General features: G+C 63.6%; 4 protein-coding genes across 4 annotated transcripts; all 4 read right to left on the minus strand.

Annotated features, from left to right (window-relative positions):
* Positions 1 to 109: 109 nt before the first annotated feature.
* On the minus strand, positions 110 to 8965 carry CHLRE_06g278110v5 (uncharacterized protein). Its single transcript, XM_043063065.1, has 16 exons — positions 8523 to 8965; positions 8138 to 8246; positions 7659 to 7737; positions 7272 to 7454; positions 6991 to 7074; positions 6727 to 6768; positions 6390 to 6457; positions 5985 to 6136; positions 5699 to 5827; positions 5253 to 5390; positions 4979 to 4999; positions 3637 to 4754; positions 3039 to 3413; positions 2543 to 2814; positions 1914 to 2231; positions 110 to 1728 (listed from the first exon to the last, which is right to left on the minus strand). The coding sequence occupies exons 1-16, from the start codon at positions 8737 to 8739 to the stop codon at positions 1083 to 1085; spliced, it is 3951 nt and encodes a 1316-aa protein (XP_042923771.1). The 5' UTR covers positions 8740 to 8965; the 3' UTR covers positions 110 to 1082.
* A 54-nt stretch (positions 8966 to 9019) lies between these two features.
* Positions 9020 to 17375, minus strand: CHLRE_06g278111v5 (uncharacterized protein). The gene is made up of 18 exons (XM_043063066.1): positions 17088 to 17375; positions 16918 to 17008; positions 16762 to 16826; positions 16490 to 16550; positions 15992 to 16093; positions 15362 to 15484; positions 14873 to 15037; positions 14554 to 14677; positions 14167 to 14309; positions 13698 to 13813; positions 13351 to 13435; positions 13004 to 13099; positions 12761 to 12837; positions 12263 to 12401; positions 11873 to 11998; positions 11510 to 11650; positions 11106 to 11242; positions 9020 to 10722 (listed from the first exon to the last, which is right to left on the minus strand). The coding sequence occupies exons 1-18, from the start codon at positions 17231 to 17233 to the stop codon at positions 10257 to 10259; spliced, it is 2403 nt and encodes an 800-aa protein (XP_042923772.1). The 5' UTR covers positions 17234 to 17375; the 3' UTR covers positions 9020 to 10256.
* Positions 17376 to 17429: 54 nt separating this feature from the next.
* CHLRE_06g278112v5 (uncharacterized protein) lies at positions 17430 to 18835 on the minus strand. The gene is made up of 3 exons (XM_001697981.3): positions 18647 to 18835; positions 18356 to 18400; positions 17430 to 18051 (listed from the first exon to the last, which is right to left on the minus strand). The coding sequence occupies exons 1-3, from the start codon at positions 18779 to 18781 to the stop codon at positions 18007 to 18009; spliced, it is 225 nt and encodes a 74-aa protein (XP_001698033.1). The 5' UTR covers positions 18782 to 18835; the 3' UTR covers positions 17430 to 18006.
* A 238-nt stretch (positions 18836 to 19073) lies between these two features.
* On the minus strand, positions 19074 to 21355 carry CHLRE_06g278113v5 (uncharacterized protein). The gene is made up of 4 exons (XM_043063067.1): positions 21250 to 21355; positions 20566 to 20787; positions 20179 to 20256; positions 19074 to 19878 (listed from the first exon to the last, which is right to left on the minus strand). Exons 1-4 carry the CDS (start codon positions 21322 to 21324, stop codon positions 19729 to 19731), a joined length of 525 nt encoding a protein of 174 aa, XP_042923773.1. The 5' UTR covers positions 21325 to 21355; the 3' UTR covers positions 19074 to 19728.
* Positions 21356 to 21533: the final 178 nt, after the last annotated feature.

Raw genomic sequence — 21533 nt, forward strand, 5'->3', positions numbered from 1 at the left:
CTGGGCCGTACTGGTATCTTTCCTGGCCATTGACGCTATGGGCTTCTAAGAATGCCTCCCCTCCAAGATTCCCTTGAGCCCCGACACGGATTGCAGAGAGCCCTTGGAGAGCCACTTAAAATTTTGAGCTAACACCGCCGCACTCCCAGGCGGAAATCTCTCCAAGTTCTGTTCGCAATCAGGGGATGGAATTGAATTTCCATTGCCGTGGGCGCAGAAGAAAGCGCCTGCCCATCACAGCCCACTTCTTATACCCGCGCACCGCAATCGCAACCGCGCCACCTCGACCGCCACGGCACACACGGCACCACGCGACGCATGGCGAGGGTACTCGCAGCGAAACAACACACACACTACGACGAGCTGCAAGGCATGGCAGCCTTCGGAACAGCAATCAATGGTCTCTGCGTGCTGGCACGCTCAGATTGTCCTCTCGGTAACGTCGCAAACTTAGGAGGCTCCAAACACTCTGAACATCAGACCACAAACCCGCAGCCGCACACGCCCTGCTGATGGGCACAACACAATGATAGGCATCACCTCCCATCAGGAAAGAGTATCGAGAAGAATAACCGCGCCCGAATCTAGGAACGACATGCACCGACATGCACCGAATGCCTTAGTATGCAAAACTGCATGAGACATGGCTGAAAGAACATGCCTGTGAGGGCCCGAGGCACATTGAAATTAATGCTGCAACATGCCCATCATGCGTTCTTTGGACCATGCGTTCCGGTGGCCGTTGGGTCAGAAACCAGACGCACCAGGCGTACCAGGCGACCCTGCCACTGGTCCGGTGACTCCGGTCGTGCCTTCATACGTGCAAACCGTGCCGCCAGCTAGGCGGCAACGGGGTTGTGCAACAAAGAAACTGAAGCGCAAAACCAATTCAACAAATGGAATCAAGCGGCTGCCCGAGTTGCAGCAATCGATTGACGCGTTCCGTGTGGCGGCGGCGGGCCGACCGAGTCGGCAACGCCTCGCAACTTGCAATATAGAATCTTCTACGCGATTGATCGCATCAAAAATGTACCAAGCGCTGGCTCTGCCACATCTCTCACCCTCCAAAAGCCCAAGCCTTCCTACGCAGCGTCCCGCGCGGGCTCCGTCTGTGTGGAGGCATCCGCCTGCTCCACCACTGGCGCCGCAGCGACAACGCCCACCGCCGGCACCACCGCCACCGCGTCTGGCGGCGGCGGCGCCACTGGCGGCTGCAGCAGCTGCACCTGCACCCCCACCGACTGCAGTGCCGGCCGCGTGCCGGCGGCGGTCGCCGTGGTGGTGGTGTGGTAGCTGGGATCCGCACCCACGTCCTCGTGCTGCGTGTCGTCGATGGCGGAGCAAGTCGACACCAGGGCCTGTCCCAACCGGCTTGTGAGGTGTGCGCTGGCAGTGGCGCTGCTGCGCCGCCGCGACGTGCTTCCCACCAACATGCCGAGCACCCCCGCCCCCGGCCCCGTGCCTGTGGACCCTCCCGCCATTCCTGACAGCGGCAGGCCGACCGCGCCGCCCTCCTCCCGCCAGATGCAGTTGTACAGGTGTAGGCTGCCCACGCCTTTGAGCTCGACGCGGCCGGCGCTGCGCGCCTTGAGCGCCTGTGCTGCGTGCTGCCGTGCCGCCGCGGTGGCGGCTGCGGCTGTGGCCTTGACGGCGCGCCAGGAGTCCTCACTGGCCATGACGTTACCGCTGAGCGCCTTGGAGGCGATGCGAGCCGCGCGGTTCATTACCCTGTGTGTATCAGTGTATGTGTGTGTGTGTGTGTGTGTGTGTGTGTGTGTCAGACAATGAAAGCGGAGCATGACCCCGCTGGTGACTTCCGGATGGGTTTGAGTGGGCGGGAGCAGACACAGGAGGCAGCATCGACAGGGATACACACTCACAAACATGCCGCACCCACCCACCCACCCACCCACCTGCCGCGGTACTCCATGCGCCCTGTGCAGGGACTGATCTGTGTGTGCACGTCCGCGCTCGTGTCGATGCCCACCCGGATCCGCAGCCCACGCATCAGCAGCTTGGGCGGCGCGCCGCCTCCACCGCCGCCCCTGCCGCCCACGCCCTCGCTGCTGCCCTCCCTGCCAAAGCCGCCTCCGCCTCCGCCTCCGCCTTCGCCTTCGCCGCCGCCGCGGTAGTCAAAGGCGTTTGCGGAGTCGCCGTCGGGTGCGGCGCCTGGGTTGCCGGTGTGCACCTCCACCACCTCACACAGCTCGTGCTCCAGCAGAGCCTCGGGCCTATGGCATTAGGAATGTACAAGGGGCAGGGAGAGGGTCAGCATCGTGCGTGCGGAATGCACGAGCAAGCCACGGGCATGTGTGTGTGTGTGTGCGTGTATGTGTGGTGTTGAAGCGCACAAGGAGAAGAACACACAGAGGCCGTGTGCACATGCTTGGGTGTGGATGGCGCGCGCACGTGAGGTGCGGGCAAATCGTTCACGTGCCACGGCTCCCTCCCACCCGACACCCGCACCCGCACACACACGGCGAGGACTGCTGAGCCTCCCACACGCGTCCCACCACGCGTCCCACCACACCGACACACCCACCAGTCCGCCACCAGAAGCCGGTCCTTCACACTGAGCGCGAAGCCCACCGCCTCCGCCGCGCCCGCAAACGCCGCCAGGCACAGCCCGCCGCCACTCAGCTCGACCAGGTAGCCACCCCAGTCGCCCAGGCAGCGCTGCACCACGCCACCGTAGGTCAGGGTGGCCTGCCCCGTGACCTCCTGGTTCCAGGCGCTGAGCGTGGCGTGTCCGACCGCGTACATGAACACGACAGTCACGCGGCCCACGGGCGCGTCGAGCGCGCCCAGGCAGACCTGTGTGGGGAGAGGGAGGTCAGGAGGGCGGGAGGGTAGGTGGGGAGGAAGGAGGGCGAGAGGGAGGGCAGGGTTGGTAAAAGGATCGGTACAGCCAAACGGTAGGGCTGGCCTTGAGCGACCCACAAACTCTCTCTTTTCCGCCAGCAATCTTTAGTGGCCAGCCGCAACCCTAGCCCGCACACGCCTGCCCTCGCTCCCTCCCAGGCTCCCCCCCCCCGCACCTTGGTGCAGCCTCGCAGCCCCAGCGGCCCCAGCAGCGGCAGTCGCCCCACCAGCGCCGGCGGCAGGGCCTCATACAGGCTCACCACACCCGGCACAACCATGCCCATTCCGCCGCCGCCGCCGCCGCCCACGCCGCCGCTGCCCACACCGCACACGCTCGCGCCCGCCATTGCCAAAGTGGCGGCGCTGCCAGCCGGTAGGCTGTAGTCCCCGGCGTGCAGTAGCACCAGTGAGGAGGTGGCGGCGGGGTCGGCGGCGCAGGCGGCACGTCTGGCGGCGGCTGCGGCGGCGGTGCCGCGGCTGGCGTCGTCTTCGTCGTCGTCGAGCAGCGCCAGCTGTCGAAAGGACTCTGCGGTGAGCAGCACCATACCGCCCTGTGCAGTGGTGCGAGGTGCAAGGCGTGGGTGCGAGGCGTGGGTGCAAGGGGGCATATGTTATGATGTTGTGTTGGCCAGTGAGCGCGTACTGCCAGCACGCAGTGACCGTGCACACGAAAAGCCAAAACACATGCTCCAGTAAGTGCTTTCCACACAGGCGGTTCGTCTCATGTCACGCTCATTATTGATGATTATGCCCTCCCCGCCAGCGCGCTCCCACCTGCGCGGCATCGCACACGGCCTTTGCCGCGGCCAGCGGCCTGCCGCCGTATTCGGGCTTGCCGCCGGCCGTGTTGCTTGGAAACACGTCCTCCGGCCCCACCCCGCTGGTCATGCCCATGCGTACGCGCAGGCCTCGGAACACACATATGCTGCGGCCGCCGCAGCTGCTGCCTCTGCTGAGCGTCAACGCCGCCGCCGCCGCGCCCATGTCTCCCAATGCCAGCTGATCCGAGGTGAGCGTGCGGCGAATGCCGCCGCCCCTGCTGCCTTTGGCGATGGCGCCGCCACGGGTTGAGGGGCTTGTGGCGGCTTCCACATCATAACCCTCCGTCGGGCCAGCGGAGATGATGGCGACAGTGCCGGCCGGCGCCGCGGACAGCGGCTCCGCAACCACCGTCCACACTTCTTGCAGCTGTGTAATAAACGGCCGCCCACCTGCACCGCCGCCATTGCCACCGGCACTGCCGCCAGTGCCGCCGCCAGCGCCTGCCTCCGCCGCCACCTGCTGCTGCTGCTGCTGCTGCTTGTGGCTGTGGCCACTGCCGCCGCCGCCGGCAACACTGCCGCCGTCGGCGTTGTTCGAACCTGCCGTCACCGACGGCACTCCGCCGCCGTACACATCCAACACGCTGCGCCGCCGCCGCCGCGCAGCGGCCACGCCGCCGCCGCCGCCACCTCGCGGCCCCAACAGGCTACCCGTCGCGCCCACCGCCGCCGCCCTCAGCCTCAACCGCCAGTTGCTGCTGCCAGCCATTCCTCGCGGCGACGCCGCGCCGGCGCTCGCGCCGCCGCCGTGCCCATTGCCGTCAATGCCATACAACCTCTGCAGGTCCTCATCGCCAAGAAAGGGACCTCCCACCAAACTCATTGCTGACGGGCTGGGCTGTGCATCCGCGGCGGTGGCTATCGCCGGCGGCGCCGCCAGCGCGAGCGGCGAGGGCAGCGTCTGCGTCATCATGGCTTCGCGCTTGCACGTGACCCACACCGGCCGGGCGCCCGGCAACTGCGGCAGCTGCAGGAGCTGCTCGGGCCAGGGCTGGTCGAGCAGCGTGGCCTGGGCCTCGGTGCAGAAGCGCACGGCGGTGACGGCGTCGTGGAAGGCAAGGAGGAACGAGTCTGTGAGCGAGGGGGGGGCAGAGGGAGGCCGGTGAGGTCAATTTGATGGACCATGTTCGGCAACCCGTGTTACTGCCAGTGGCAGTGCGGCAGGGTGGGTGCCTCAAGGCACGCATGCATGTGTACCGCATGGTGTGCCTTGATGACTGTCATTGTTTATCAGCCGCGCTCGTCAAAAGCCACACGCAGGCCCGCACGCCAGCGGCTGCTGTCCTAGAGATCACAGCCCCGATCCGACTTACCACCTGGCGAGGGAGGTAGACGAAGCGACAGCACACATACAGGTGTCGGTTCATGCGGGCAGGAGGAGCAGGACGGCAAACACCCATCAGCTTCCTTAAACCGCAAAGGACTTTCGGATGCAGACCCAAAACACGATTGCAAAAAGCACCCGCCGACCTGCTGATGCCATCCAACACGAACTACCGACCCAAGGCCCCACAGCAGCCCACCGTGAAGGCAGCGGGTCGGTCTCGTCAAAGCAACCTACCCACCCACCCTCTGTGGCGAACTCGGTGCCGCAGTGGCGGCGCGCCGCCTTGCGAATGGCGGCGTGGTGCAGCGACAAGGCCGAGTTCATGATGTCGCTGGGCAGCGCCTCCCAAGCCGTGGTGCTACCCTCCACGTCCGTCACAACTGCATGCGTGCATAGGTAGGTGCAATGGCGGCAGGGCGCAGCGCGTGAAGGTGAGAAGCATGCATGCAGCAGTGGAGAGCAGAAGTGAAACGGCGGAGGGAAGCAGGCGGGCGCGCGTCCTGGAAGCAGAATAATGCTGCTGGATACGGCAGGTGTACTGCACGTTCTGGGCGGCTGCCTGCATACGTGCTCAAGGCCGGCCAAGCTGTGCCGCCGGGGATGGATGCTAGCTGCGCAGCAGGCCTGCAGTAATGTGTACGGTATGCACACGTGCGGTATGAGCAAGCGCGGACGCGCGCACTCCTACCCAGGGTTGTCTCAGGTCCGGCCCGTGGCGGCGTGAGGCGGCGGCGCCTCGCGTGCAGCCGGCCGTGCGCCGCCGAGCCCATCAGCAGCCACAGCAGCAGACCGGTAATCCCCAGGATCAGCAGCGAGCCTGCGTGTTATTTGCCGTAAGACGCGCGCAAAGACCATTTAGCTAGGCATTCACAAAACGTTTGTTGACATTTGCGCAAAGCTTGGTGCAATGCACATTTGCCGCATCCACGCTTTCTGAAGCACTCTTTGGTGTTGTACTCGCAGCAGCCGCTCACCAAGAATGACTGTGGGCAGGATGATTTCAAGTTGGTGCCCGCTGTGGTCGCCGCCGCCGCTGGCGTCGGCGGAGCGGTTCTTGGCGGCTGCCGCCTGCAGCTGCAGCACTGCGGTGTTGTAGCACACCGCCGCACCCAGACTGGTGATGCACCTGTCACACACAGCAGCATGGCAGGTACGAATAATGATGACAGCCGCACGCGGCGGTGGGGAGGGCGAGGGTGAGGGTGTGCGCGTCAGTCGCTTGAATGCTTGGCGTGATCGCCGCGGGGGCGGCATTCGCATAGGTGGGCGTAGCTAGCTGCTGTGTGCTGCTACTGCCAGTGCTAACATCGGGCAACACATGCGGCATTGCAAAATCGCTGTATGTGATATGCTCGCTGCCAAAGAATCTATCTACTCACTCGTCTGTTGCCATGGCCGCACAACCCCTGGTGGTGTTGTAGTAGTAGGCGTCGTAGCCGCCCGCGCCCTGCGTTGTTGTTGTTTTTGTTTATGTCGACGCGTATGTGGTTTAGCACAGCGCAGCACAAGCGAACAAGGCACGGGAGCAAGGGTAGACAGGTGGTACTATTGCTGCCATGCACACCCATGCCAGGTGATGACCCTGTTCCCGGCGCCAGGCTGTCACAGCAGCCCCCACCAGCAGCACGCGCCAACGCCTACGTGTATGCGCTGCGATACACTGGCAGGAGCGCATCGGCCATTGGCACCACGGCCCATGCTTACACCGACCCCTACCTGGAAGTCTGCTTGTATCGGCACCTCCACGTATACGTCGTACTGTGCAACATACACACACGAAAGAGAAACACACACGCATGACACATGTATGGTGACATGCACCCGTGCTTGCACACGTGCGGCCGCATAATTTGGAACAGTTCTCGCAGTACGCATTGCTTGGTTTGCGGGGGTGGTGGCGGTAACGGTGGAATGTAAGACAGGTGCAGAAATGCACGTTGCAGTTGCGGCTGTGGTAGGTGGTGGCACGCAGTAACTCACGTATCGGGCGCCGTCGGGGGTGCTCATGCGGCTGCCATTCGCCAGCGTGTAGGTGTACTCGTGTGCAGGCCATATGGCAGCGACCTGGCCGATCACGGGCACATGTGATGAGTGTTAAAGGAGCTTGCGGCGACGAGCATGCGTACACACGCACTGCATCAGCCAACCAAAACGCCCTGTCAGCAACACCGCGGCGGCCAGCACCAACAAGCACAACCAGTGCTGCAGTGCTGTGCAGTGCTGTGCAGTGCAGTGCTGTGTCCCCCGCGCACCATCCACACCTGAAACTGCCCGGCCGTGGCGTTGGCTCCAACCGCCGGTGGCCCGCGGCTGTTGCGCGGCACGCGCGAGATGCCCGGCACGATCACCGCCGCCCGGACGCAGTAGGGGAACTCCAGGATCATGTCGTTCATATACAGCCGCGCCCCCGGCGAGTACCCAAACACGTCAAAGTCGTTGCCAAACTGCGATGCAATGGCGGCAGTGGGGGGACGGGGGGTGCAATGGGGGTTGGTCGCAGCCAGAACGGGAACTGGGCGGCAGGGGTCACCGGCATCATAAAGATCTGAGGCGGCGAAGCACAGCAGCTGCGGTGTTCGCCGCCAGTCCATCCACTGTGCACAGCCACACACCCGCCCCACCTGCCCAACCACCGTGCACCCTCCTACCTTGGATCTAAAGTTGCGGACCAGCACGTGTTGCCACGTCATGATGACGTCTGCGGCCAGGGCCAGTCGCCGGTACGACCTGCAGATGTAAGTAGGTGCCCCGCAGTCACGGGAGATGGAGGAGGGTTCAAGGGATGGGGGAGGTTTGGCTGGGGCACTGCCGGGTGATGGAAAGTAGAAATAGAAGAGGAAAACACCCTGCCGTGGGCAAGTGGTGTGTTTTAAGAGAGTGGGGGTAGATGAGGAGTCGGGCCTTGCCCGTCTCATGTACGCCCCCACTACCGTACCGCTGCGTGATGGTCGATCTGAGGTCAACCGCGGGAACTGATAAACGGCTGCGACGCCCTTCAGTTCCTGACTTGCGCCCTCCTGCCTGAGCCGCCTGAGCCGAGAGAGGCCCCAGCCCCGCAGCCCCTGCACCTGCACATGCACGCAACGCCCCGCCCACAGCCCGCCCGCCCAGGCGCCCTGGCACCCACCAGGCCAGGTCAATGACTGGGAAGGCCTCGGGGCGGCCCGGCACGCTGCCCACGATGGTGGCGTTCTGCCGGATGCGCATGGCCACGGACTGGGTGCTATCCGGGAAGACTGCGTGATGACCGGTGCGGGAAAGCAATGAGATACGGCGGCGGGGCGTGTTGGTTTTAGGAGCAGGGCCACGGGCAATAAAGGGTGAGGCCTAGCAGCGCCGCCTGCGTGCTGCGCGGGCGCGTGTTAGCTGCCTGGCCTGCCGAACAATCCAGCACTAGTGCACACGCTGACAGGGAATCGGGCCACAGCCCTAGACAGGCGGGGCCGTAACTCAGACGTCGCCAAAAACCCAGCACCTGAAGCCGTGGACAGAACGCGGGACTGGGCACTCACATGCCGGGCTGAGCACAATATCCGTGGTCACGACGAGTGTGTGGGGCTCCAGACCATCCGGCGGCCCCGTCAACCGCTCCAGGGCCGCAATCATATCAGTTGCATTTGCGATGATGCTGACGCTCCGAAGGCCGAAGGCCGGAATCATGTGCGCCAAGAATGCGCACACAGCGAGCAACACGCGCCAGCCCGGCATGTTGGCTTTACAGGCCGTCATCTTACAGTTCAGCCGCCTAGGCGCTGCAGGCCTGAAGGCCCCGCGTGCGCCTGGTGCTGCCTTCAAAAGTTTTGACGCAGAGATTCACCGCGCAAGCGTGTGAAGGCGTTGCCGTTCCTGTATCATAATATAATAGTCTAGTGAAGTGCGAATTCTTAGAGCCAACCCCTTCCCGGTTACTGTAAAAGTGAGCACCTGCACTGGTGTCGCGTTAATTTGAAATATTAAATCACGTTATGGTATAGTTCAAAGCGAGTTTCTAACATGCATGTCCTCCACACTGCGATGTTACGATGTATTGCCGCGCAACAAGCGTCACGGATCGATGCAGTCCGGCAAAGCGATTTATGTTGCTTGTGTGCGTGGCATCGTTTGCATTAGTAATCGTGATAGCTCGTCGCTTCGTCTTTTCTTGGTATGTGGGCTGGCCGCCCAATGCTCCGCGCACCCGCGCCTGTGAAGGCGGCATTTTCCAGCACAACGCAAGACACCGTATAAGCATTTGAAGCAGTGCGTCAAAGTTCATCACCTGCGTTTCACCCGCGGAGGATCAGGGCTTTCCAGGCAGGTCACACCTGAGCCCAACTCCAACTTCGCCTCCGGGTAAGACCAGCGCTGCTGTTGCAATTTTTAATTTCTTGAGTGCATTAATCAGTCTGTAATATAGCAGTCATCACATGTCACGTCCCTGCACTTAGCCCTGCAACTCTCTGGTCGGCGTGCCTTACGGGTGTGCCCTGCAATTCATTTCCCCAACGTCTTCGCCCAACTTCGCCGTGAACGAATTCCCGGACTGGCACGCACGCGAAATCGCATGTGTGCCTTCAGGGCGGCCGCTCTAGTGCTTCAGTATTTGGTCTGTGACGTGTGTCACCCAGCTTCCGGATACACGTACCGCCGTACAGCCCACCACGTGTTACCCTGACACAAGGGCGCTCCAGATGCCCGCGTGCAATGCCAAGTAAGGTCATCACGAGACGGTATATCAGAGTCAACAGCCGGCGCTAACTACATCAGCCACGCGCCCACACGGCAGCACCACCAACAGCAGGACATGTGAATGACACGTGCAGCACCACGCAACCAAATCCTGCTTCAGCGGCGGAGCGAGACGCCCAGTATTCTCAACCCCCTCGACCCCGCCCAAGACCCCGCCTACAGATTGCTGCCACACAATTCACGGATTGAGGCATCTACCGCAAAGACCTGAGTACCGCTCCATCGGCCTATGCAGTATGCGTTACAGATCACGGCCCATAGCATGAACGGTGCCTCAGGCCTAAATGCTATGACGTGAGGTACTCTAGTAACAACCAAAATCCTTTTGGTCGCAACCGCTCGCGCCTCCTTCAAGCCTGACGCCTACCTCCCAATCACAGGGGCTGGTCACACGTTCCCAAGCTCCCAAGCTCACGCAGCAACCACACCTTCCCTCGTCTTTGCGCGCATCACAGCACCACCCCAACCCTCAAGCCCCAAACCCCTGACCCCCGACACGGCCCAGTCACTCACGCTCCTCACTGGCCATTCAGCGATGCCCCAGTCGCCAAGCCCGGCGCCGGCGCCGGCGCCGCACCGCCGTTCATGGCCGCATGCGCGAACGCGCTCGCTGCAGTCCCGGACGCCGGCGCCGCCGGTCGCTGCTGCTGCGACATGCCAATGCCCAGCCCGGCTGCCATGCCGCTAAGGCTGCTCGTGCTGTCGTACCCGCCACTACCCGCACTGTTAGCCATCATGAGCGTGCCGTACGACCCGTGGGAGCCGTGCGTGTGCGCGTGCGGGCCGCCGCCGCCCTTGCTGCCCAGGCCCAGCCCGCCGTGCGCCGACGGCGTGCCGGCGGCTGCGCCTCCTGCGCCCCGCAGCAGCGAGGACGTCTCCTGGGCCGCCACGTCGCTGTCCTTGTTGTGCTCGCTCTGCTCCTTGAGCTCCGCCAGCCGCTCCTGGATGCGCGCCTGGCGCAGCAGGTCCAGCTTGCGCAGGCCCCTGTTGCAGGGTGCGGGGGGAGTGTGGGGAGGTTACAATCATGATAATTTAAGAAGTGAAGGCATAGCCAGGCACAGTAGTATAGCAGACGCGTTGGGGGAGTGGGGGAGTGGGAATGAGTGGGGGAGAGAGGGGTAGGTGTGGTGTGTGGGAGTGGTGGCAGTGGTGGCAGTGGCGACCAGCGCCTCGACTGCTTTCTACTGCCAGCGGACACTGGCGTGTGAAAGTACGGTAGCAATCGGCCCCGAGCCGCTCCGCGCAGTGACAACACGGTATCTTTGCGCCAGCAGCCGCGCAACACCCGACGCCCTTATTCCCTTGTGCCTCCTAACACACATGACGCCGACACATGCACACGACTGCCCAGCAGCCACGCCGCCTACCTCCACAGCGCGGGGTAGTGCTCGCACAGGTCCTTGATGTCCTCCTCCGGCAGCCGCAGCATGTCGCAGGGGCTCTTGCAGAACACGTTCTCGCGCCGCTTGATCTTTGTGCCCACCGCCTCGGTGCCCACGCCCACCTGCGGCGCGTGGCGTGGTGTGGCGTGCACACGGCGACGTGAGCAACAGGCGGCAAGCGCGGCACATGAGCTAAACATGCAATGGCGCAGCTGCGAAGCCACGCAAGATGAATGCGCGCCAAGCACCAGCGCCAGAAACCCAACTACAACCACGACCACAAGCCGCTCCAGGCTGCGCCGGAGCCCCTACCAGACCCCGGAGGCGACGCACCACGGCCCCCAGCCTGCACAGCCCCCAGCCCACCGGCCTCAGCAGCGGCCTCTCACCTCGCCCGACGCGTCCGCCGCCACGGCCGCCTGCTGCTCCTGCGCGAGCTGCCTCAGCACGGAGCCCTCCCCGAACACGGTCACCTCGGGCACCACGTACAGCACCGTCCGCTGGTCCGCCGCCAGCACCTGCAGCTCGCCCTGCGCGTGCACAGACGTGTGTGTGTGTGTGTGTGTAGGGGGGGGGTGCGTGTGTGTGTTTGTGCGTGCAGTGTGTGTTGGTTGGTGCGTGCGGTGTGTGTTGGTTGGTGCGTGCAAAGGCACGGCAGGGGCGTGGCAGGGGCACGGCTTGGTCCAGGGCACGGCGAAACTACACAACACCCACAACCACCATTGACACCACACACACACACACGCCCCCACCTGCAGCAGGATGAAGACGTCCGCGCCGCTCTCGCCGCGCATGTACACAAACGTGTCGGCGCTGAAGTGCGTGGGCTGCAGCCGCACACACAGGTCCGTCAGGAAGACGTCGTCCTCTGACATGGCCTGGGGGGAGGGAGGAGAAGGACAACAGGTTAACAGGGGGAGGAGGAGGAGTGGGTTTATGTGGACGGCGAGTGTGGGTGCCATACCGCCAACCTGCCCAAGCCTTCTTGTGTGTCGAGGTTGGCAGATGTGCCAGCACAGCAGCAAGAAAGGCCGATGCCGGATGCATGACCAGCCGTCACACCCCAGCACGCAAGGCAGTAGGCAAGCCGCACCACGGCATCAGCACCACCACCGCCACCGGTCCCTGCCCCTTATGCTCACCTGCAGCAGCGGCACGTTGGCGATGGTGGGCAGGTATAGGTGGCGCAGGATCTTGGCGCGCAGCTCGAAGGGCAGCCGCGCCAGCACCGCCTGGCGGTCGTAGGCGCGGACCTTCTGCTTCTTGAAGTAGGTAAGCACCCTGTGAACGGGTGATGGGGTGTGTGATGGGGTGTGTGATGGGGTGTGTAATGGGGTGGGGGTGGGGGTGGATGGGGTCATGAGTTGATAGTTGATGAATGGCAGACTGATGGTAGGTTGCCGGCTAGATGGGGTGCAGGCATGGGTGCCGGGCAGAAGGGGCCTACGGTGCACCCGCAAAGGCTGGCGGCCGCAGCCCTGGCCAGGTCCGGGCCCTGATTCCTGCCAGTCGGTAGCTTCGGTTGCGTTACCGGCAGTGCGCGCCTTGCCCCACCACGACGGCGCCCAGACAAGCCTGACGCCCGCCCGCCCGCCCGCCAACACAACGCCCCACGTAGCCGCAGCGGCCCCGGCTCTCACTTGCGCGCCAGCGGCCGGGGCAGCTCCACATCCTTCATGAAGGCCGACAGCTCGTGTAGCTGCTCGCCGCGGGCCACCTGCGTGTGCGTGTCAGCGTGTGTGCATGCGTGTGTGTGTAAAAGAAAGGAAACGAAGCGCGTGTGTGTGCAAGTGTTTGTTTAGAGCCCACATAGTGCAAGGTGTTGCAGTATGTCCAACACATGCAGTGACTGCGGTGCAGCACCCGGTGCCGCGACGCCGCACCTTGTCTGCATCCAGGCGGCTGACGATGGACGCCATGCGACCGAAGCAGAAGGACAGGAAGAAGCCGCCGATGACCATGGTGAACATGCACCAGATCTGAGCGGGAGTCATGTGTGTGGGGGGGGGGCAAGGATGTTTGGAAAAGCGGGTCAGGGGGGGAAGGTGGGTTTGTGGGGAGGAGGACGGCAATGTGTACTGGGACGAGAGCAGCGGATGATATGCCCGGGGGGAGGGGGGGCTGCATGGTATGCCCCTGTCATGCTCTCCTGCTGCGGGGCAAAGTGCTCATCCACCGCCCGTCCGCCCGCCGCGCATGCCCCACCGCCACCGCTCCGTGGGCCGCCCACCTTCTCCGCGATGGTGGTGCCGTAGATGTCTCCGTACCCCACGGTGGTCATGGTGGTGTAGGCCCAGTACATGGAGGTGATGTAGCTGCAGGGGAGTTGGGCGGCGGCGTGGCGGCGTGGGGCAGTTGGTAGTTGGCAAGGAGCTGACGACAGGGATTTGGCAGAAAGAAGACGAAATTGACTGTTCGGAGAGAGCCGGAGACATTTCAAGACGCCGGGCCCCGTTGCATGATTTGAACCGTGATGGGTGAAGGGACTGCCGCCACCGTGCCCACGCCTTCCTGGTCTTCAAGTGCCAACCCCCACCGCCTCCCGCACTGCAGCTGCGCCCCCCGCCCCGCTCCTACCGGTATGGGAAGCTGAAGTCTGTCTTGCAGCGCAGCTGCGGCAGCTGGTCGCACTTGGGGCAGGCCACCATGAAGTAGAAGTCGGGGCACATGTACCAGTAGCCCGTGGCGGGGTCCTGAATGGGGCGGGGGCACGTGGCAAGGGGATGTCGGTCAGGCCAATGAGCACCGCGCAATTCTGCGCATGGTGTACACATTGCCGGTGGCAGGACCCACGCAACGACTGCGACTGCCGACGGGCCGCTGGGTGAAGCCCCACGACGCTGACGCCCCCGCACGGAAGTCATGGCAGCACACGCCACACACACACACACACACACACACACACACACACACACACACACACACACACACACACACACACACACACACACACACACACACACACACAAACACACACACACACACCGCAGCCCCACAGCCCCAACGCCACGCAGCCCCAGCGGGTCGTGTGTGTGCGCCCTCACACCTGCGCGATGAGGTCCGAGGGCGTGGGCTTCGTGCCGTCGGGCGCCAGGTCTATGCGATTGGGCATGACCACCTGGTAGTAGCCGCCCATCTTGTCCATCACCCACGTGGTCAGCTCGCCCTCATTGATCAGCCGCCGTTCCTCTGCGCGCGTGTGGCCGGCGCGGTGTGGCGGCAAGCAGGGTTACAGGAGGGTTGGGTCCGATCCCCGAAGCCCAAACTCCGCAGCAGGTGTACGGTGTACGGTGTACAAGGCGCGTGCGGTGCGCGCGGCAGCACGCACACGTCAGCGTTCATCTCCCGTCCCGACAACATCGCACCCTATTGACCGCCGGGCCGAGCTCCGGCACGGATCCGCCCCGCGGGCGCCCCGCTGGCGCACACGCACCGTTGGTGTACCACCGCGGTCCGCTGAAGAGGTAGAAGAAGCAGCCGGACAGGTGGCCCAGGTACACAAGCACGATCAACAGCTCCAGCAGAGACACCACCCAGCGTGCCGCGTAGAACTCGTCCTGCGGGGGCAGGCGGGGAAGACGGGTGGGGTAAGTGGTGGGGTGGGCGTTCGGTGGCCATTGGCATAGAGGAAGCCAAGGCAGGCGGCGGTGTGCGCCTGTGTGTGTGCGGCACAAGGCAAAGCGAGCGCCGTAGCCGCGGCCCCGCGCAGACGCGCCTATCGCATTCGAAGCGCCTGTCGCAGAGCTCCTCACCTGGATCTTGCCCAGCACGGTGCTGATGGACAGCACGTTGAAGTTCTTGAAGATCCACAGGATGCGGAAGATGCGCAGCAGGCGCAGCATGACGATGAGGCTGGCGGCGGAGTCGTTGGTGATGATCAGGTCGCAGTTGCCGCTGATGCTGCAGCCCCACGTGCCCTGTGAAGAGGGAGTGCATGGGGGCAGTGGGATGGGGGGCACGGGAAGTGGCGGGTTCAGGGTGGCGGGTTTCGGCACGGGAGGGGACGGCAGGGGCGCAGGGTACCTTCCCGAGCCACACACCTCAAGAGCTAGCATGCGCGCAAGCCAACCCGCCAGCCTAGCCACCTTGACCTTGACTCTTAAGCAACATGTCATGTCTCGCCTTTGCCATCGCATTAGGACATCTCAACCCGACCTGCCATCCAACCCACAGCAACCCCGCCCCCTGGTCTGGGCCCCACCGTGTCTTTCCAGAAACCTCCCCTGCCGCTGCGCCCGCACCTCGATGCCGCGAATGACGTAGTCGCTTGGGAAGGTGGCGAGCAGGTCCACCACGAACCAGGTGCGCAGGTAGCGCAGCGCGATCTTCTTGTGGTTGGTGATCAGCTCGCCCGTGACCGGGTGCTGCGCGGCCCCGCGGCGTTGTGCGTGAGGGAAAGTGGTGGTGTTGGATGATGGTCGCGGTAACTGAAGAACCCAAGGCATGTACCATACGCAGCGGAAACATAGTCTTCACTCCCCATCGACACTTCGGAGCGTTGCCTTGGGGAGCCGCGCCCACGGTGTACACAAGTGCGGTGTCCCGTACACCGCGACCAGCCAGCAACCCAATGTCCATGCTTCACGCCTCGACGTGTGCACCCCCGCATGTGCGTCCTCGGCGCGATGCAGGGGCACCTGGGCCCGCTACAGCCTCAACACCAACGAGCGCAGCCCTTCCCAAGCAGCTCCGGATCGAGCTACTCCTCCAGCTTGCCATCGCCGGCTGCACTGGCCTTAGACTGCCCTTTCCCCGCCAGACCCCAGCCCCATCCCGGTCCCGACCCCGGCCAGCGCCCCGGCCCTGGCCCCACCACCATTCAATCCTACACACGTTACGCACACGCCCAGCGAGCCGCCGCCCCGCCCCACCTCGTAGGCTGTGAAGAAGTTGAGCACCAGGTCTGTGTAGAAGAAGAAGTCGATCAGGCCCTCGAACCAGAACCAGAAGCCCGTGGCGGGCTTGTCAAAGCCCTGTTCGGTGGGCCGAGGTGGCGCATGGAAACAGGGGTGTGAGCTGGGGGTTTATGTGCCCGAGCCCAGTGACAAAGCCCCATCATCACCAGGAAGGGGGGGGGGGGGACGCAGGGGCTTCGGCACCATGAATGGGATGCAAGTGTGAAGGCAAGAGGCGTGGAGAAGGTGGCCCGTGGCGGCGGCCCCAGTGCCCGGAGCTCGGCACCCAGTCACCATCTGCTCTGTCGCGGTCATGTGTCTAACGTGCCCTCACAAACAGCGCCACCGCGCTCGACGACTCCCACATTTGGCTGCTAGGTGCATTGGTTGTCAGGCACGATACGGCATACCACCTCATCCGCACCCAACCCAGTTTGTTGAGCTCGGGCACACAACCCCGCGGCCCCGCCTCACCACGCGCACGGGCGTAACCCAGATGATGTACAGCACCACGAACAGCTGGACGTTTATCCACCTGCAGGGCAAGAGCACAGGCAAAACAGCAATGGAAGTAGCTTCTTTGTGTCACGATAACACATGAGGTGGTGGCGTGAGGGCAGAGTCGGCAAGGATCCCTGGCGTTGCGCCAGCCAGCTGCCAGGCCAGCCAAGCCAAGCCACTGCGTGGCGTGGCCGTGGGCCAAACCCGACCTTCCCGCCAGGCAAACCCCAGTCCACAATACTCACATCTTCCTGAACCTGGAGTCCGGCAGAATAACCCATTGCTTTCTCTTCCGCATTTGAGTGTGGTGCTGCAAGGGGTGCGGGCAGGAGTTAGAACAGCGGCCTGGAGAGCAGACACAATCAGCGCCGACGGCCGGGGGCAATGTCCTGTCGCCGCACCTGCTCATCCTGGAATGCTCGCATACCATCGCCATCACGCAAATCCACCAGCTCCAGGTCGTCGGCTTGTAGCTCCTTGCTCGAGCGCGTTCTGCGTTCGCAGAGCGGTCACCCGATGAAGCATTTTGGCTTCTGAACCCGAATTAGGACAACCCGCTCGTTCCACGCACTTCGGCTTGTAGTAGTCGCTGTACTGGTAATCGATATCAGAGAGCACCGGCACCTTCTCTGTGGAATTTCGGCCTAGCGACGTCGCTCCCAAACGAGTCTCGTTCCCCTCGAAGCCATCCACGCGGTTCCAAGACATAGTCGGCATTTATACGCAGTGCCGGTTTGGCCTGACTAAGGCGCAGTCGGTCGTCAGAGGAGCATTCTGGGTCAATTTTCAGACACTCGTGGGAAAAGTGGCAGGGGGCCTGGTCACGTATGAGCGTGTCTATACAATAAGTTACAGGAGCTTGCATAGATAGCGTATTACCCCGAGCCGGCCCTCAAAAGACTCTCAACTGGATCTGGGCACGGCACGTGGGACCCCGCGCAAACCGCCCGTCGCCCCCTCAAGCCGCCGCACGCCCAACTGTACTTCACCAGCACCCTCACCAACTGTCCCAAGCCAGCCTATGGTCACCAGAGCACATCGCCGGGCGCCCGGGCTCCAAACCACGTCCGGCCATCCCGCCGACCGAAACGCCGCACATGCAACGCGATGCACGTTGTCAAGAAGCCCGCGGGCAAAGCCCAACACCGACAAGCTCCGGCGTAGACGACTGCAGACTCCGGTTTGCTAGTGCAGACTCCGCCTCCTGATGGCCGCAGCACCAGACCCGCAGCACCAGACCCCCACGCACCCCTGCACGCTGGCCACCGAGCTCGTGATGACAAATGTTCCCCGCCGGTCACGGGAAAAGGGGCTGAGCCCCTCCACAGTCTGAGGCCGAACAACCTCATCGCCCGGACATAGCCGGGGTCGGTTTCCACAGGCACATAGCCAAACCAGGTGCCTAGCAATCGCGATGCCACAGCAGAGCCAACCACAGCCAGACATCAACACCCCCAACCCCCAAACCCCTCCCCCAGCCCCGCAGCCTCTCAGGCGCTGCCGTAGCGCGTCCGCTCCTCCTCCTTGTCTGCGGCCTGCAGTTCCGGCATACCGGTGCCGTGTGGGTGAGGGCCACACGGTGCGGAGGAGCACGGGCCATGCAGTTCCGGCTTGGCTCCAGGCCCTTGCAGCCTACACCGCTTCCTTAGTCATCAGGCCACCGCCAGACCGCCTGCTGCCTTGATTGTGTCATGTGTCAAAAAGAGACAGCCCACAGCAGTGGCCTGTCTGCCCGCTGACTCCTGATCCGCACATCCACCAGCCCACGCGACCCAGTCAGGCAAGCCGGCCGGCCTGCCCGCCCCCCCTTTCCCCTCCGCCCACACCCTCCCAGCTCACCCGCAGCAGGGAGTCCACCACCCGTGTGGCCTTGTCATCCTCCGCCTGGTGGCGCGGGCGGTGGCGCGGGTGTGCACGAAGGCGGTGTGAACCTTTGAGCGTGTTTGTGTTTGTGTTTGCGCGCGAGTGTGTACACGGTGAAGCACGCACGCTCTCGCACCCTCGCGTACACCAACTTGTGCTGTCAGGGGCCCGCAGGCCTAAGCAGCCCCCGGAAGGCCGACCCGCCCGCGGGGGAGGGGCAGCCCGCCCGCCCGCCGGCACTCCGCACTCAGCGACTCGGCCACGCACCTTGCTCTCTGCCGGCAGTTTCATTTCATCAACCTGCGCTGTGGCTGTGGACAGCTTCTCCACCGCCACCGCCGCCCTCTCTGGCAGCGTCTCGCGCGACTGCTGCTGCTGCTGTTGCGCGCCTGAGTCGCTCATTGGCTTCTTGAGTTGCTAGAGCTTGGTTGGGTGTTGTTAGGAGTGTGCTGGAAGGAAGCCTGCCTGTGTTGACTGTGTTCGGAGTCAGGACAGTCGACCCATCGGGCCCATTCCCACGGCACCCTGAGTCCCTAGCCACCCGCTCTGCTCCGGCCGTTAGTTGTTCGCAGGACCAATATAACGTACGATAGCCGCACGTCTGTCGTCTCAGCCTCTGCTGCTCCCTGAGTGGCTGTCCCTGCCGGCTGCGACACGCACCCTTAACACCCATTTGAGACACGGCAGCTGGTAGGCACGGCACGAGTTACAGGTGCAAGCAGGGAAGACCGTTAGTGTGCATGATGAGCGTCACACGCACCACGCACATCACGCTTTCCTGCCTGTCGCCCACAAGTCACCCAAGGGACCTTCGTGGAGCACACGAACGGCTTCCCTGCTTGCACCTGTAACTGGTGCCGTACCCGCCAGCTATCGTGTCTCAAAACGGTGTTAAGGGTGCGTGGGGGTTGCGCGATTTCCGGTTGGTAAGACCGGTAAGACCGGCGGCTCACCGCAGCAGGTATGCGAGGTAACTTCAGGTAACATCCGTAAACCGTCGCTTTGCTGCATCGCATACACTGTCTTTGCGCAACGTTTTCCTTGTGCTCTTTAACACAAGTCACCCACCTCCCGGCATTCACTCAACTCTTCAACCTGGTCTTCTGCCGTCGCTGCTGCTGCCCTTCACGCGCACAGCTCGCGCAGCCTCGCCCACAACCCTACCCCCATGCCTCAGCCTTGCTAGCCACCTACCACGATGCGCACACCCCACCCGCCGCTCCCTGCTCCAACCCACACACCACCACATCAACAACACTCCGCCGGCCATCCAGCTCCACAGCTATCCCCTTCCATTCTTAGCCCTCCTCTCTTCCCACCCTCCACAATCTCCATCCTCATCACACGCCCTACGCGTCCTCTACCTTCTCGGCCATGTCGCGCGCCGCCTCAAAGCCCGGGTTGGCGCCGCTGCGCTCCACCTGGGCCGGGTCCTGGGTGTCGCGGCCGGGGGCCTTGTCCGCCAGCACAGCGGCGGTGTCGTCCGCAGCGTTGCGGACCTGGGCGGTGGGGGGGGGGTGGAGCAGGAGTTTGGGGTGGGATGGGGGGTTGTTCATTACCCCAATCCCAAAGAAACCAAGACCCAGAACCAGGGGGTGTTGGGGGAAAGTTGGGCAAGGCTATGGTTGAAATGGGTTGGTGCGGAGGGCGGGGATGCTTGTTACTACTAAGCGATTTGTCAGGGCTGGCACGCCACGCACACGCCACACGCCAAGCGCGATGCAACCCGCCAATATGCCGCCCCTCCCCGCCCGCCCAAATCCCAATCCTCACTAGGCACTGCACCCCATGGTGGCCACCTTGTCCGCCTCGTCGCTGACTGCCGCCTTGGTGTCCTTGTAGGCGTCCCCAGCGCGGTCCGACACACCCTGAGCGGTCTGGGGGGACGGCATAGGGTATGCAGAAGAATAAGCTCAGACGGGAGACAATCGTGGAGGCAAGTGAGCTGGGGCTAGACACTTCAAGACATGGGAAGAGCGACAGGCGGCATTATTCGTGGTGCGCAGCTCCACCCGGTGACGGCAGTGGTGTTGCTGGTGGCGGCGGTGGACTGGCTGCGCTCGAACACTCCCACGTGCGCGCGCGCGCACACACACACAATCACACACACAATCACACACACACGCACACAACCACAAACACACACACACGGACACGCCAAATACGGTACACACACAGGCACACACCTCCTTGGTGCGGTCAATGAGCTCGTTGGTCTTGCGCTCCGCCGCTGAGGCCAGGTCGTGTGCGTCCTCGCTGGCCGAGGTCTTGGTGCGGTCCTTGTCGTCGCCGCGGCCGCCGGCGTCGGCGTCGGTGCGGGTGCTGCCGGTGTTGAGGAGGTCGCTCTTGGCGACGCGGTCGGCGGTCTCGTTGGCTTGGTCGCGTGCGGCGTTGAGCGTGTCCCGAGCCTGCAGCAGGGGAAGGAAGGGGGCGGGGGCAGGGGGCAGGGGAAGGAAAGGATTGGTGAGGACGGGTACGTACGTACATCAGGAAAGCGGCGTTAAGGCTGGGGCGCTAGGCTTCAGCAGCCGGTGAGAGAAAGGATGGTGGGGTTGGAGACTTGGAGGTGGGGTTGGGGGTTCGGGCGCGTGAGGTAGCCGGCCCGAGGGCTGATGACACCTTGCCCGCTAGCGGGGGATAGGACAGGATATGCGAATGATTGCGCTGGTAAAGCATAGCTTGGCTAGCAGCAGCCCAAGACCCGCCGCCTCCTGTTCCGGAACTCCCGCGGCGGCCTGAGGCGGCTTGCAACTCAGCTAATGCTCTTGCCAACCCGCGGCTGCCTGCTGCCTGCTGCTGCCTAGCCAGGAGCACCTACCGCTGCTGCACCTAACTCAGTCCCGCAGTCACCACGCACGTCAATCACTCACCGCGTCCTGGCCCGAGGCCAGGGTCTCCTTCACTCGGTCGCCGGCCTCACGCGCGGCGTCGGCGAGCTTGTCCATGATGCTTCCCTCAGACATGTTGATGTGGATCTGCTGTTTGTGTTAAAAACGCTTCCGTATGGCAGGTGGGCGAGGAGAGGGTGCGTGGCAGGGTGGGGCGAAGCTTTTATTTGCCGGTCCCGCCGCGGGCCCTTTGGCCCATTCCGGCGCCCCCGGGATCCCATCCCAGGCCCCGGAAGCTGCATACCTGGCCCTTTTCCCCAGCCGAA

This window comes from Chlamydomonas reinhardtii, chromosome 6 (assembly GCF_000002595.2).
Source record: "Chlamydomonas reinhardtii strain CC-503 cw92 mt+ chromosome 6, whole genome shotgun sequence".
In the NCBI taxonomy this organism is placed as follows: Eukaryota; Viridiplantae; Chlorophyta; class Chlorophyceae; order Chlamydomonadales; family Chlamydomonadaceae; genus Chlamydomonas; species Chlamydomonas reinhardtii.